The following is a 15,669-nucleotide window of genomic DNA, read 5'->3' as shown; positions in this document are numbered from 1 at the left end:
TTCGACATGCTATAAATGACTTTTTTGTCACTTTTTCGGACATACAATGCTATGACTTTTTTCAACATACTATACTATGACTTATTTCAATATACTGTAGTATGACTTTTTTTTTGATATACTGTACGACTTTTTCATCACTTTTTTTAAAATATTATACTATGACTTTTTTCTATATTCTATACTGTGACTTTGTTATCACTTTTTACGACATACTATACTATGACTTTTTTTTATATATTATATAATTACTTTTTTATCACTTTTTTCGACATACTATACTATGACTTTTTTATGACTTATTTCAACATACTATTCAATGACTTTTTTATGACTTATTTCAACATACTATTCAATGACTTTTTTCTATATTCTACACTGTGACTTTTTATCACTTTTTACGACATACTATACTATGACTTTTTTTGATATACTATACAATTACTTTTTTATCACTTTTTTCGACATACTATACTATGACAATTTTCAATATTCTATACTTTGACTTTTTTATCACTTTTCTGACATATACTATGGCTTTTTTGTCATTTATTTCAACAGACTATACTATGACTTTATCACATTTTTTGACGTACTATATTATGACTTTTTTTCAACACACTATACTATGACTTTTTTCGATATACTATACAATGACTTTTTTATCACTTTTTTCGACATACTATAAATGGCTTTTTAATCACTTTTTTTGATATACAATTACTTTTTTATGCCTTTTTCGACATACTTTACAATGATTTTTTTATCACTTTTTTCGACATGCTATACTATCACTTTTTTATCACTTTTTTCGACATACTATACTACGACAATTTTCGATATTCTATACAATTACTTTTTATGACTTTCTTTGACATACTATACTATGAATATTTTCGATATACTATACAATTACTTTTTTTATTTTTTTTGACATACTATACTTTTACTTTTTTTAATCACTTTTTTCGATATACCTATACTATGACTTTTCTTTTTAAAAAAACTTAAAATATTCCACTTTTGTTTAATACATTATTGGTATTCAACATTTCATTGAAATGCATACTAATTAAAACCATTCCCACTATTCTCACTACTTCACCTTCTTCTTATGCCAGCAATCCAGTTTAGCTTTCAGCAATTTAGCTTTTCAGCACTCACAAGCATTTTGTGCAGGAAATGCATTTTCTAATTAAAACCAAAGTATATTATGTCATAAAAAAATCATAAAATGTTATAGTATAGTATGTCATAAAGCCACAGCATATTATGTCATAAAAATAATAAAGTCATAGTTTAGTATATTAAAAAGTCATAGTATGTTTTAAAAATCATGAAAAGTCATACAATAGTGAGTTATAAAAAATCATAAAAAGTCATAGCATAAAAAGACAAAATACTAATAGTATAGTATGTCATAAAACTTATGAAAAAGTCATAGTATAGTATGTCAGAAGAAATCATGAGTCATAGTGTATGTCAGAAAAAGCCAAAGTATAGTATGTCATTAAAATGACAGAAATTGTATTTAGTTTTTAAAGTATAGTATTAATATTCATTGCAGATATATTAAATGTAAATCATCACTCCATCTTTAATAATGTTCTGTGAAGAAACATTTCTTACACTTGTGACATAATAGACAAAGCCATAGAAATATGAATTATTAAAAACAGAAATGTTATAAAAGCTGAGGAATAAATGTCATTGTCAGTCTATGCATATAAAATGTCAAGTTACCAACATACTGTATTCATCCAATATGGCAAAATTACTGGATTCAAGGAAATTCATTTTTTTGTGATGGTCCAGTTTTCCTTTATTATTCTTGGAACTATTGTTTTCCATTTCTTGTAGTTGAGGGATCAATGATGCACAGCACTTTCTGGCGAGGTACCCAACATGCATCCAGTCTTGTAGGCCAGTGGAAGATTTTCTCTGATCCATGTGGATGCATGAAACTGACCAGGATGTCATCAGATGTTGGTGTATTGAGCTAAGGTAAGACCCTGCATTAATCATCTTACTGTATATATTAAGACATGCGGATCGTTTTGGTTCATTTGCTCAGGTTTTGAGTCATACATCTGTGAGACTTCTGCCTCCACCTCAATACTATGGAGGTAAGTGGAATTGTGTTTGTGGTGCTGACAAGCTAACAGAATTGTTTAAAAAAAAAAAAATCAACAACAAACAAATTAAACCCAAACTATCTGCGTGCCCCACAAGAGGTAAGTATTTGTCATTTGACAAGAAAGTAGGACAAGAACACATTAAACAATAGCTTAAGTGCAGGAGTTTGTTTTTATTATTATTATTAACCATTGACACAATCAGCAGAGAAACAAGGCGTGACAAAAGACAAAGAGACACACTGGAATCAGATCTTGTTGAAAGCTGCTACGTCAACACTCTGGATCTGAAACAGAGCAAAAAGGAGAAACTCAAATAGTTTGCAGGCTGGGATATTCTCAGATTTCTCTTGCAAACTGTTTAGTTAGTGCATGCTTTGACCACATGATGGCAGCAATGTGCTGACAGTGCCTGAAAATCAGATTCACCGACATGTTCAGTTGCAGTTTATTATGGAGCCAGGACAGTGACTTTAAACTGCACTCTGATGTGTTTTTCAATGACAATCTTCTGATTCTTTTTAGTCATGTCACTCTCTTTTCAGTGATAGTGTTTTCAGTTTCAACTCGGTCACCGTTTGTGTGGAGGGGAGAGCATGATTTCTATATAATCTTCAGACTAAGGAGAGAACATCACTCTTCATGAATCAGCCGCCACTCTGAAGCCTGGCATGACAACACACCAAGTATACGGCAATGGCTTCCATGTTTTTACCTGGAAGACAAAAGTCTGTTTCTCTCTGCCATTGTTTTTTTTTTTCACACAGAGCATAACGTTAGAACTTGTTTGAACAGACCTCTGCCAGACCAGCCTAACGTCAGTTAAAATTTTAACTTTAACCAGGCAGGTTCTATGTGAAAAAGACAAAAGGCAGAGAGAAGCTGACGTAACTTAACTGCTGTTGATAACAAGCTAAAACTAATGCAGACCAACAGTCTTGCAATACATCCTACCTTTATGAAGGTTATAATGTTCAGGTTTTATTGTAGAGGTGTTGATTAAACATTATGGTCATTTTGGAGGGTGTAGTTTGTGGTGCTGTTGCATTGTATTGTAAATAAGTGTGTGTTGCAAAGTACTTACATAGTCCTCAAACTTGGTGATCTCTTCCTCTAACATGTCCGTTCCCACCTTGTCGTCCTCCACCACACATGCGATCTGGAGCTTTTTGATGCCGTAACCGACAGGAACCAGTTTGGACGTGCCCCATAACAGGCCGTCCGCCTGCACAGAGCGCACACACTCCTCCAGCTTCACCATGTCAGTTTCATCGTCCCACTAAAAAAGGCAGGAGGGGTGATAGAACACAAGGTGAAAGTGGCGCAGTCAGTATCAAACTTAAATACTAATTGTATACTTTAAATACTTTTTTTTATATATATATATATATATATATATATATATATATATATATATATATATATATATATATATATATACACACACACCTATATTTTTACCTGCTTCTATGTACATAGTTCTGTTTATTTTTACTCATCTTTGTTGTCCTTGTTTTTAGCTGTATGTCTATCTCTATCATCCTGTAAATTGTAAATTGTTCTTGGTGTGTGTAAGTACATTGAGAGCACCTCAAAACGGTCACATTTCCTATATGTGTGCACATTCTTGGCCAATAAAGCAGATTCTGAAATGCATTATGTCTGGGTTTTCTCTATAGTTTAGGCTCCTGTAGGAGACATTGACTTTTGAGTAAATCTGGTCAGAACGCAGACTTACAGGTTTGACATCCAATAAGATGGAAGACTTGGCGATGATGCCGGGCTTCTTGGCCTTCTTCTCTGCATACTCCTTCAACCTCTGCTCTTTGAGTTTATCTGCCTCTTCGTCATCATCACTACCAAACAGGTCAATATCATCATCATCTTCCTCCTCATCATCTTTAACCGGGGCGCTGGTCTTCTGCTGGACAGTAGTGCCCTGAACAGAGTAAAAATAATCACATGCCTACAGAGGGGTATATGGGGATGTACTGGAGGTAAAATAAAACTAAAACACAAAATGACTGATTTGGTAAAAGCAGTCTGTATTAACTCACATTTGTGTAGGGTACTGAAGGAGTGGTAACAGGTGTCACAGATGCAGGAGATTTCTCCAGAACTGATACCCGACATTCCAGTTTGGAAAGTGCAGCCCTCAAGTCATCCACCACTAAAGACACAGGACCAGAGTCAATGAGTCTTACATGAAAAAAATACACCATGGTAGTAGAGTGAACTAAAAAAGTCATAGTATAGTATGTTGTATACTAGTATAGTATGTCGAAAAAAGTCATAGTGTAGCATGTCGAAAAGTAAAAAAGTCATAGTATAGTATGTCAAAAAGTAAAAAAGTCATAGTATAGCATGTTGATAAAAATTATTTTAAAAAGTCATATATTATATGTTGAAAAAAAAAATTCATGAAAAGCCAAAGTACAGTATGTCGAAAAAAGTCATAGTATGTTGATAGTATGTATAGTATTTCGAAAAAAAATCAAAGTCATAGTATAGTATTTAAGACAGTACAGTATATTGGAAAAATTCGTAGTATAGTATGTTGAAAAAAATCCATAGTATAGTATTTCGAAAAAAAAGCCATGTATCGAATGTTGAAAAAAGTCATAGTATGTCGAAAAAAAATCATAAGTCATAAAAAAGTCATAGTACAGTATGTCACAAGAAGTCACAGAAAAGTCGTAGCATAGTATGTCATAAAAAAAGTATGAGTATAGTAAGTCATAAAAAGTGTTAAAATTCATAATACATCTTACTCGTAAGAAAACAAAAAGCATTATTTTGTAAGAAACCCACCTTTGTGTAAGCTGTGGTTCTCCAGCTCCAGGCTCTTGATGCGACCGATGATTTCTCCTTGATCAGCTGCACTGCTGCTGCTCTGCACAGTAAAGACACAATAAGAGAAAATAAATGACAGTCTGGAGAGAGCGACATCTAATGGCCGAATCATATTAGCCCTTTCATCACACCCAGGACTATTAAGCAGATCCCATATGTGAACAAGCAACACACAGCAAGCGTCCATCTCAGCAGAGATACAGGAGCTGTAGATGGAGCCGGACAGAAATATAAGTGGTAGGTAGCTCCAACACTCCACACAAAAATATAATCTAAAAGCTGACTGAGGGTCTAGTAAACTCAGACTCGAGCATGGGCGTCAGTGAGATCCACTGACAGAGCGGCAAAGGAGCATCCAGGGACACACAAGACTTGGCGGCACTTACAAGCTGGGACTGTCGGCTCAGGGAAGGTTGACCAGACCCTCTGTTACACAGTGTTGTCTTCAGCTGGGGGAAGGAGGGGATTTAAAGCATGAAAAAGGGAGGGAAGGAGGAACACAACTGAATGAAGTACATGCTTATGGAGTGCTCCTGAAAAGTGTAAAACAGAAAGCAAACAAGCCAAGGAAAAACTACAGAGCTGGGCGCTTATGGAAGATAGCACCCACGTCTCTGTAGAGTAAGGTTTGTATGGCTTCAGCGGCCCACCAAGCTTCTCTATAGTATTCAAATAAACAAGCTAAAATATGTTCAACAAATCATAAGCATGTTCAAGTTACACGTCCAAGGTGCTCCGATTGTAGCCATCAACTACACTTATTCAACTACACTGTTCGTATTACCACTAGCTATTAAAAAGGTCTAGTTTCTTAACAGTCACAATCACAAGTGAAAAGGCACAAAGGGCCAATAACACGACGCAAGACAAAACTAGTTGGTTTTCAAGTTTGTCTCCACAAATGTTAAAATGTGGCCAAAGATTAGTTTGTCTGCATTGTTTAATTCCCCATAACCAAATTCAGAATTTAATAAACCTGTCAGCAGGGAAACCGTAAAAAAGCAGAATAACGAAATTGAAGAAGGAAGTGATACAAAACATGACTGAGATATTCATTTTCCTAAATGGTAACATTTTGTTCCTGCAATTAAAAGAACATGTTACACACTTGCTTTTCTTCATTCAGAAACGATCAGCAATCCACATTATGCTGAGCAATTAGAAAAGTGTGCCTTTCGTTGAAGGTTTGTTTCCTCCATGTTTCACCAGATCAGATTTTCAGGCCACTAAATCTGAGTGACACAACCAAGAAAGACGTTTATGCAGCTGCAGAGGTTTTGTCTTTTCGAAGCAGGTTTTTTCAGTGGTAATGTGCAGGTCCACATAAAGTGATGGCAGATGAAATCCTTTCACAGCAAAAAATATACAGATACACATTCTCACAACCATCAACGTGTGTACAAAAGGTGTGAAGCTGGCTCATTTGGGGCTTGTCGAGCATACAGCTACGAGAGATACAAATCAAGTTGTAATCACTATTGATGAAATTAAGTAAACCTTGTCCTTACACGCATCCCATTATACTGGAACATTTAAAGCAAAGTGCTATATAGGTCAAGTGGGACCTTGACCGCTCAGGCTACACGTACGGTCCTTGAGTAAAGGTGGAAAATGTGAAATAAGAGGCAGAACACGGCACATAACATGTACTTACTCCTGCTAGAGATTTCTGGATGTTCTCCCGGGCCCGAGCAATGTCTTGCAGAATGCTGTTAGCTCCAACATCCTTAAAGAAAATGAATTGAAGTCAACACCAATGTATCCTTTACTTTGTAAAGATTAAATGCGCAATGTTCTTTGTAGCTCTGTCATTTCAATCGTGTACATTTGCCATCTACCTCCTCATCTCATGGCTTTTGTGTGCAGTGTGGATAGACTGCATCAAGATTTAAAATCTGAACAACAGCAAGTCATTTGTGCCTACAAATGTGTCAGGTAATGTAATTTGGTGTTAATATATATATATATATATATATATATATATATATATATATATATATATATATATATATATATATATATACACACACACACATACATACACACATACCATAGAGGGTTTTCACCGACGTCACGTTCTGGGTGGTAACCTGGATGCGCGGCCATATTGGAGGCACTCGGTGTAAACAACTGAATGGAGTAATGGAGTATTGTGCACTTTGGATACTTTAATACTTTCTGTCTAAACAACAGAAAAGCTCATCAAAACGCATCCAAGATGCAAAGGCATGGAAGGACTTGGACCACACAAAAAAGGCACGATATTTTGAGAAGTTACAGTTTACTGGCGGTGCAGATCCCAAGTTGGCTCCCTCTTCTTGGATCCACGGCGACCCGGTGATTCTTCCTTCAGTTGCATATCCCGATATAGTCAACTACCTGGTTTTCTTGCTGAACCCATACACAGTGGAAGACCTTAAATCCTACAAAGGTTTGGAGGCCTATAACCAGATGGTGTGTGGATGGGTGAGGGAGACGCAGTACCAAGTCATCAACGACCGTTGTGTTGTGAAGGCCAAAGTAAGTAATGCAATAACAATCAACCTAACCTTAACTGTATGATATCATTGCGATACTCAAGGTGTAGCCAAGTGACTCTCAATCTTTTTTTTTTTTTCATTTCAAAGACCGAACAAGACACGAGTTTTCCCTCGTAGATCCTGGTTGAGCTTTGCCAACCACAAGCGCCTCCTTTCCTCTGATAACTTCTGGCATTCCTCTCCCTGGTTTTTAATAACTTTTGGAAGTCGATAATATTCCAAATGTTTTTCTCGGTCTGACCTATTGGTACAACCTAAAACACGGCAATAATTAACCATTTTCGTTGATGCCGTTCGGGATCTACTTCAGTGCCTGTGCTTTGTTGTGATGCGGAGTACTTCCAATATGGCGACTTCGGGTCTGATGACGTGTTGTGAAAACCCTCTATAGTTATTTTTGACCAGATATCAACTGGTATAAGAAATTCACACAAAAGAGAACTTTAAAGGGAAACTATTATATAGCATTTTCAGTCAATACTTGCATTTTGTGTTTGTACTAGAACATGTTTACATGCTTCAATGCTAAAAAAAAACAACTTGTTCTTTCTTATACTGCCCATGGCTGCTGCACCTGTATTCACCCCCTGTATGAGACGCTCCCTGTCTCTTTAACCCCTCCTCCTGAAAAAGCCCAGTCTGCTCTGATTGGCCAGCGCGCTTCCTGGAAACTCTGGAGCCTCCGCTCCGTGTTTCACTAGTTGAAGCAGGAGCTACTGTAACGGAGTATATAGCAGGACTTTGTACCGTGAAAAATCACCAATAAAAGGCTTCTAAACCAAATACTACACAACCGGACACGTCACAGCAGTAAAGTGACCGGAATTTTGGGAGAAATTACCACCATTGGCCGAGATCACAGCTATGTCGTGTTAGCATGTAGCTACTTAATAGTTAGCAGTATGCTAGATTAGGTTGTAGTGGAACAAAGCAGCACTTTCTACTGCCAAAAATAATCGGATAAAGGCTTCTGAACCAAAGACTACCCAAATCGGACATGTTTCAGCAGTAATGCGGCCCGGAATTAGGGAGAATTTAACAACATTGGCAGCCAAGATGACATTGTTTACTGTCGTTAGCCATGTAGCTACTTTAGTTAACAGCTGACACTAATAGAATATAGCAGCAATTTCTACAGTCAAAAACCGCAAATATAAGTTTTTTAAACCAAATATTACTAAACAGAAAATGTTTCAGGAGTAATGTGACCCAGAATTGGGGAGAATTTAACGGCACTGGCAGCCAAGGTGACATTGTTTACTGCAGTACTGCAATGTTAACACCGCAGTGGCAGTACTGACCAACCATAGAAGTTTGGCTTAGAGTTCCATAACACTTAGCCGAGAGTAGAAAAAACAGTTGAAACCAGAGTGTTCAGAATAGTTGGAAATCTGTTTTAGCTCACAGGGATTTGTCTAAAATACGTTTACCTCATTATTTGAAGTTTTGGCCACGTTTAACACGAAAATCCAACTATCCAACACGGAAAAGCATAACATGTGACCTTTAAGAATTAACACAAATAATGTCAACATGTTGGTCAAATGGTTGGAGCAATCTTGCTACAGTACTTCAGATGGGAGGAGTGATAACTTAAAGCAAAAGACTGAACATAAAGTGAACCTCTGAGACAGTGTGGGTACCTGTGTTGGTTGGGAGGAGCCGTTTGTGCGCTCGTAGAAGCGTCTCTCGGCCTCATCATAGCGAGGTTTGTCAAACCAGATCTTCTCCTGGGACAGAAAGTCTACTGAACTCATGGTGCTACAGAGGTGAGAGCAAGGAGCGACAAGAGAGGGATGTATGACAGGACACAGGAGGTTCAGGGGAAAAGAAAAAAAATCTCATTATGACAAGTTATAACTAAAAACCACCTGATTTATTAGCTGTGAAATATTATACTCATTATCTTCAAATGGCTTATTGTATTCTTTCATCTATACTCCCCACAAAACAGACCACCCCAACGAAACTATACCAAAAGAAAAAAACTTTAAATGAAGTTAAGTTGGCAAAACACAACAATGGTAATACAAACATCAGTCACACAGTTAATTTTCCAACAGACCACAAGAATAAAGAACAAATGACCCAAGAACAATGAAAAAAGAAAAATGTTCACGCATTCAAAAATGAAAAGGGAAACCCATGATTACATAAAAGAAAAACAATGAAAAGATAAAAACGGAAACATCTGGAACGACTCCATTCTCTCGGTTTGGTCATACTTGTCCCTCAGTGGGGCGGTGGAGGCAACTGATGCGGCTTCTGGCCTCCGACCCTTCTTCACCACCACAGCTTCACTCCCATTGTATCCATGGAAACGGCTCTCTGCAGCATCATACCGCCACTTGTCCAGCCACACCCGCTCGCTGTCGGGGTGAACGAAGGAGCAGACTCCAGCCCCCGAAACTACTTCTTTTTCTGAGACCTCAGCTGGCTCATCTTCCTCCTGAATAGGGAGCAGAGCGTGGAAGACTTCTGCTTTACCATGCGGGACCACCCGTTTTTCCTCCACCACCGCTTCCTCGTCTTCTTCTTCCTCCTCCTCCTCCTCCTCTTCTTCTACAAGGCTTTGAGGGTGGTCGCTACTTCTGGAAGCGGAGGTGCAGCTGGAGCGTTTGGAGGAACTGTTACCGTACAGATTCTGGTAGAAGGCTGCTTCGGCGCGGTCATACAGCGGCTTCTCCAGCCACACGTCTCTAAGCAGCTCCACAGGGATGCGGGGCAGTCCGTTAATCGATTGTCGATTGGTTGGCGTGACAGCTGCTTGTTGGATGACAGGGGTTGCAGGTGTCGGGGTTAGAGACTGATATCCTTCATCAGGTGTTCTGGGTGCGATGGAGCGGTTAGGCCGAGATGGAAGGTTCAGAGAGTTTGGAATAGGCGGCTGCACGGATTCTTCAACAAAGCGGCGCTCTGCTCGGTCAAAGGTCGTCTTGTTCACCCACACGGACTGGACAACGTGATGGCAGGCCACCTGATCGCCATGGTGGCACACATGTCCCGAGGAAGATGGAGCCGCAGTGGATGGAGTGTTTGAGAGATTCCCTGGGGCTGGAGGCGACCGCTTTGACTTGGTGGTCCCATTGGAGGAGCTCGTCAACCAGCACTGGTAGAGGCTCTCGGCTCGTTCGTAGATGCTGCGGTCGAACCAAACACTAGCACACTCAGACTGCAGGCCAATCAGCCCAGTGCGGGGGTCAGGTGATGGCTGGCTGGTCCTTTTGTCATTCTTGGTCTTACTGTCAACCTTCCCCTCAGAGCGACTCTCGGGATTGGATGAACGTTTCTTGCGGCGGCGGCTTTTCCCGCTGCGCTTTCCATCTCCGTTCAAGCTGCCACTCTCTGGGGAAGAAGACGCCGTCTCTCCGTTTCTATGACCTGACTCAGCTTTGCTCCTAGACCCCAGTGCTGCATTTGCGGAGCGGTCAACCTGACAATGGCTGGGAGGCTGATCATGCTCCGACTGATCCAGCGCAGAGCACTGGGGAATCTTCTTTGACATCATCTTTGATCCGTTGCGGGGGGGGGGAAGAATAACAGGAACAGGCTTTTGGATTAGTTAGAGAGACGCAGGAAGGCTAAGAGACAAAGAGGGATTGATCTATTAGACTCAGTGTTACAAATGAATCAGTCTCAACAGTCAAGAGTCTACAAATCAGTCCCAGTGAAAAGCAAGCAGCATGCAGAAAATTAGAAGAAACCCATGCAGAAAAACTAAAGTTGTTTAGTAGGGGTGTGCAAAATCGATTCCCATTCGTATCGCGATTCAAATTCTATTGATTTTTCTTTGTTTTTATTATTATTATTTTTTTTTTTTTTTTTTATATGTCTACCCGAATCACATGGGAAAAGTAACTACATTTACATACTGTGAATAGTTTGTTTTTTTTAGATTATGTTTTTGGGCATTTTAAGCCTTTATTTATGAGGACAGCAGAAGACATGAAGGAGAGAGAGAGAGAGAGGGAATGACATGCAGCAAAGGGCCGCAGGTCGGAGTTGAACCCGGGCCCACTGCGTTGAGGAGTAAACCTCTATATATGGGCGCCCATTCTACCAACTGAGCTATTTACATTCCATATAAATCCTTATAAAAGCCCAACATTGCTTATAAAGACATGGCTTGGGACAATTGCTTTCAAGTACATAACAGTAATTGCTACTACAGTATTCATTAAAAAAAATGAGACACAGCTTTTAAGTTATAATTAGCCAGATGGGGAAATTAATTTAACATCATGGAATTTCTGATTTTAGCTTATTCTATATGTTTTTAAATGACAGAGTAGCTTAGTAGAGAGTAGTCCGATGTCTAACCAACACTAATTTTTCGCCCCATCACTGTGACTCTATTGTAAACTGTTCTTGGTAAAAATTCAATTATTTCAATTTCGAACTTTAAAAAATAATGCACAAGACTTGAAAAAAAAAAAAAACTTGACATGCCAGCATGCATAAAAAGGAAAGGGTGTAACGAGTCTACGGCCAAACATTAAAGAAAAAACAAATCACACTCACTGACATTGATGGATCTGTGAAAAACACTAACATGTTCATGCAAGCATATTAATTCGGTAGGTATTGAGGTTTTGCTCTGCTAACAAATCACACATCGTACAAGCCATGCCCTTTTCATGATGTTAAATTATCCTGATGCAATGCAGGAAATGCATTCCCTTCATGTTTCACCATATGGATGTTAGCAATATTGATACTGATTGAATAGTGAACACTAATACACCATTGTAATGGATTAAGGCACTGTTTTGGGAAGGCATTTCCTGCTTAATGTTTATTAGAAAATCTTATTTGAGCTCTTAACTCACCTTCCTGGGTAAAGGTGTTGAGCTTAAACTAGTATTCAAAGACAAATGGTCCACAAGTTCTTTTCATCCAGTTAACCGCAAGCCATTGAAGAAGAAATTTAACAATCACCACCTTGCAAAACAATGGAACTGATACAGGGGTATAATAACTATGTACAAAAGGCAACACTCGAATGATTGTTAACAGGATACTCACATGTCAAATTCTGAATGCAAGATGAGGGGAAAGAAGCTACGTGTTAAAGATTTCTCGAAATAAATACCTCGACGTGAAACTCTGCCTTCTTACAGATTTCACATCGTTACCCCTGAATGATGATTAATGTGGAAAATGCACGCACCATTATCTGCTAAAATAAAAGATTCTGATATTAAGCAAGAACTTCAAGCAACAACTTGGATGCATCCCAAAGCTTCCCCCCTTCATCTGCTTTTCTCCACTCTTTAAATGGAAGACACTAGGGACAGTTTCTTTTCCTCACTTTCATCAAAAATGAACCTTTGCTGTTAAAGCAGTCCTATCAAAATACTTCAATCCAATCAAGCCAATCAAAAACACAACTTAGAAAACAGCACTCTTGTATGCAGACCATAATCCACGCTGGCAGCTGCACATGCATTTATGTGAGCTTTTAGGATGCATCCTTTAGCTGCAGCTCTATGGACAGCCATTTATTTAAAAAGGGTAAGGCTGGAGATATTCCATATTTTTCTTATTCTCAACAAATCCCTTGAAAACACACTACCCAACAATGTGGTAGTCCCATCTCTTTAATACTTTCCAACTTCTCTTCTCTACCAGGTCTGTGGCACTCTGCTCTAACATACACTCATTTAAATAAAAAAAAAAGGATATTCCTATAATAACAGAGCACTGTAGTTTTTAGCAAATGTCACTCAAAACAGTGGGCTATTTTAAGCAGCAGTTGGTGCCCTAGTGTATTTCCAGCAGCAGGACAATGCATGTGGGATTGACTCAAAATAAACTACAGTGCCCGTGTTAATCGTAATAAAGGAACATTGATGTTTTTAAGTTTTTGGACAACAATAGAGCTTTATCGCACAGAAACCATACATTATGCTTTAGATACGTAGAACACTTTTTGATAGGGTCAATTCAATGTTAGTTTTGGTCTTCAGATGGGATCTGATAATAAATAAATAAAAATATTGTCAACATTGCTAAATGTTACACATCAACATCCCTACAATGTCACGACTTGGGGATGTCGCTCCAAAATTGCTGGGTCAGATGCAGTACAACACCCCAGGAAGGGTTAGGTACAGTGATTTGCTCTAGGACAGTGGTTCCCAACCTGGGGTCCCGGGACCCCTCAGGGGGGCGGCAAAGATCACAGGGGGGGGGGACGCAAGTCTTTATCTGGTTTGAGGTAAAAAAAAAAATAATATGTGCACATGTTAAACAATAATGTTCAATACACTAGAATATATAATGTATACAAAAGTCGGTATAAAAACTAAATATTTAAACTAGTATAATATACTAGCTAATAGTCAGCTGCTAGCTTCCTCATTTTTCCTGCCGCCACAGCATCACTATTTTATGAATGAAACATGGCGGAGAAACGTAAAAGTGCTGATAACTGCTCTCTATCAAAAAATAAAGTAAGGCTCTACCTCGAGAGTTACCTCGGGGGAGGGGGGGTGGCTGGTTTTCTTAGACATAAATAGGGGGGGCTCCAAGGAAAAAAGGTTGGGAACCACTGCTCTAGGACACTTCAGCAAGGCAGATGCTTACCTAACACTGATATACCGCCTAATTTTATTTAGTTTATATAGTTTAAATATAAAACCACATCATCTTAGCTGGACTAAAGCCATCATCAAGCCCAAATCTGTAAATAACTGCTTAACGTTAGATTTACTGAGAAAATAGGTCTTGTTTTAAAAGGATTTTACACCTGAAAGCAACACTTTCACTAAAGTTCAGAAATGTTTAACTGTTAATGTCATGTAGAAAAACATGTCGTGCAAGATGTTAAACAAATAAAGAAAGGCAGTTTAACATAGCTGTCATCATCAAAACGTGTGCCCTGCTAACCCTTAACAGCCATCTTTCATCTTGTAACGTTAACGTCAGCTATAGCTAGCTAGTAGTAAACGAAACCGAGTGGGATACGTAATAACGCGTCAGTCGGAGGCTTAGCATTTAACACGACAACAAAATAACGCTTTTAAATGTGACACTAAATCATTAGTTTTTTTTTTTTAAACTTTGACATTAATATAAAACGTCAGTGTAGAACAGCGGCCACTGAAGCCGGTGTCCAGCCGGCGTGACAGCCGCTCTGGGCAGCGTTAGCACTAGCAAGCTGCCCCATTCAGCTAGCTAACGGTTAGCTGAATGGGGCAGCTTGCTAGCCTCGGGTAACACACGCCGAGAGAGTCCCTGCTGTCTGCTAACCACCGAGCATTCATTCATTTCCCAAAATGTCTCTTAAATGAATCCCAAGATTAATCGCCGGCTGTCAGTCAGCGTTAACGTTACTTACTGCTGTGTTTTCTGTATCGTCGGTGTGAGACCAGGCCGGTGGATAAAACGCGTGTTTCTCCAGCTAGTGAGTGACAACGGGAGGGAGGAAGAGGAGGAAGCAAGGAGGAGGAAGCAAGGAGGAGCGATGATTGTGTGATCTTAGAGGATAGGAGAGGGCGAGAGTTATGAATCATTAATATTTCCTGATTCCCCATGTTAAATCTTGTGTATTGTTGACAGTCAATGATAATAATAATTATAGCTTTATTCATATAGCACCTTTTAAAAACAAAGTTACAAAGTGCTTTAAAAAGATAGAGGTAAAGATCCAGAGCATAAGATAGATAGATAGATAGATAGATAGATAGATAGATAGATACAACAATATACAATAATGTAACAACAAATACCATTGGTTAAGAAAAAGCCATAAGATGAAAGTGAGTCTTAAAAGATGTAAAGGAAGATGCTGAGTTCCACAGAAAAAGCCCAGTCACCTTTGTTGACAAGTCTTGATTTTGGAACCATTAGTAGGGGCCCTGCCAGAGGATCTCAAGCGATCAGGCTCATAGGAAATTAGAAAATCACATATAGGATAAAGACAAGAGCCAAAACATTCAAGGCTTTAAAACAAGCAGTTAAATCTTAAAATCAATTCTAGAACTCACAGGTAACCAGTGAAGGGCAGCAATGATTGGTGTTGTATATGATGTTGTAAAATTAGATGAAACTAAATACCTCAAAGGGCTTTTTATGAGTGCAGTAGTTTACATAATAAAGACATAGATGGAATCTACATTTAGTTAAAAGGACCACTT

The 15,669-nt window shown here is 38.7% G+C and overlaps 2 protein-coding genes across 3 annotated transcripts; both read right to left on the bottom strand.

Annotated features, from left to right (window-relative positions):
- Positions 1-2,288: 2,288 nt before the first annotated feature.
- Positions 2,289-14,981, bottom strand: LOC144523070 (elongation factor 1-delta-like). 2 transcript variants are annotated; one of them, XM_078258371.1, is made up of 9 exons: positions 14,871-14,981; positions 9,172-9,289; positions 6,643-6,714; positions 5,375-5,437; positions 4,947-5,028; positions 4,193-4,305; positions 3,874-4,074; positions 3,220-3,414; positions 2,289-2,422 (listed from the first exon to the last, which is right to left on the bottom strand). In XM_078258371.1, exons 2-9 carry the CDS (start codon positions 9,283-9,285, stop codon positions 2,384-2,386), a joined length of 879 nt encoding a protein of 292 aa, XP_078114497.1. In that variant the 5' UTR covers positions 9,286-9,289; positions 14,871-14,981; the 3' UTR covers positions 2,289-2,383. The 2 variants fall into 2 exon arrangements, with proteins under 2 accessions (XP_078114497.1, XP_078114498.1); XM_078258372.1 differs by lacking the exon at positions 5,375-5,437.
- On the bottom strand, positions 9,511-11,268 carry LOC144523069 (uncharacterized). The gene has a single exon (XM_078258370.1). The coding sequence runs from the start codon at positions 11,034-11,036 to the stop codon at positions 9,678-9,680; it is 1,359 nt and encodes a 452-aa protein (XP_078114496.1). The 5' UTR covers positions 11,037-11,268; the 3' UTR covers positions 9,511-9,677.
- Positions 14,982-15,669: the final 688 nt, after the last annotated feature.

This window comes from Sander vitreus, chromosome 9 (genome assembly GCF_031162955.1).
Source record: "Sander vitreus isolate 19-12246 chromosome 9, sanVit1, whole genome shotgun sequence".
In the NCBI taxonomy this organism is placed as follows: domain Eukaryota; kingdom Metazoa; phylum Chordata; class Actinopteri; order Perciformes; family Percidae; genus Sander; species Sander vitreus.
Note: the sequence above shows the minus strand (reverse complement) of the source record. Positions and strands in the feature narration are given on the sequence as shown.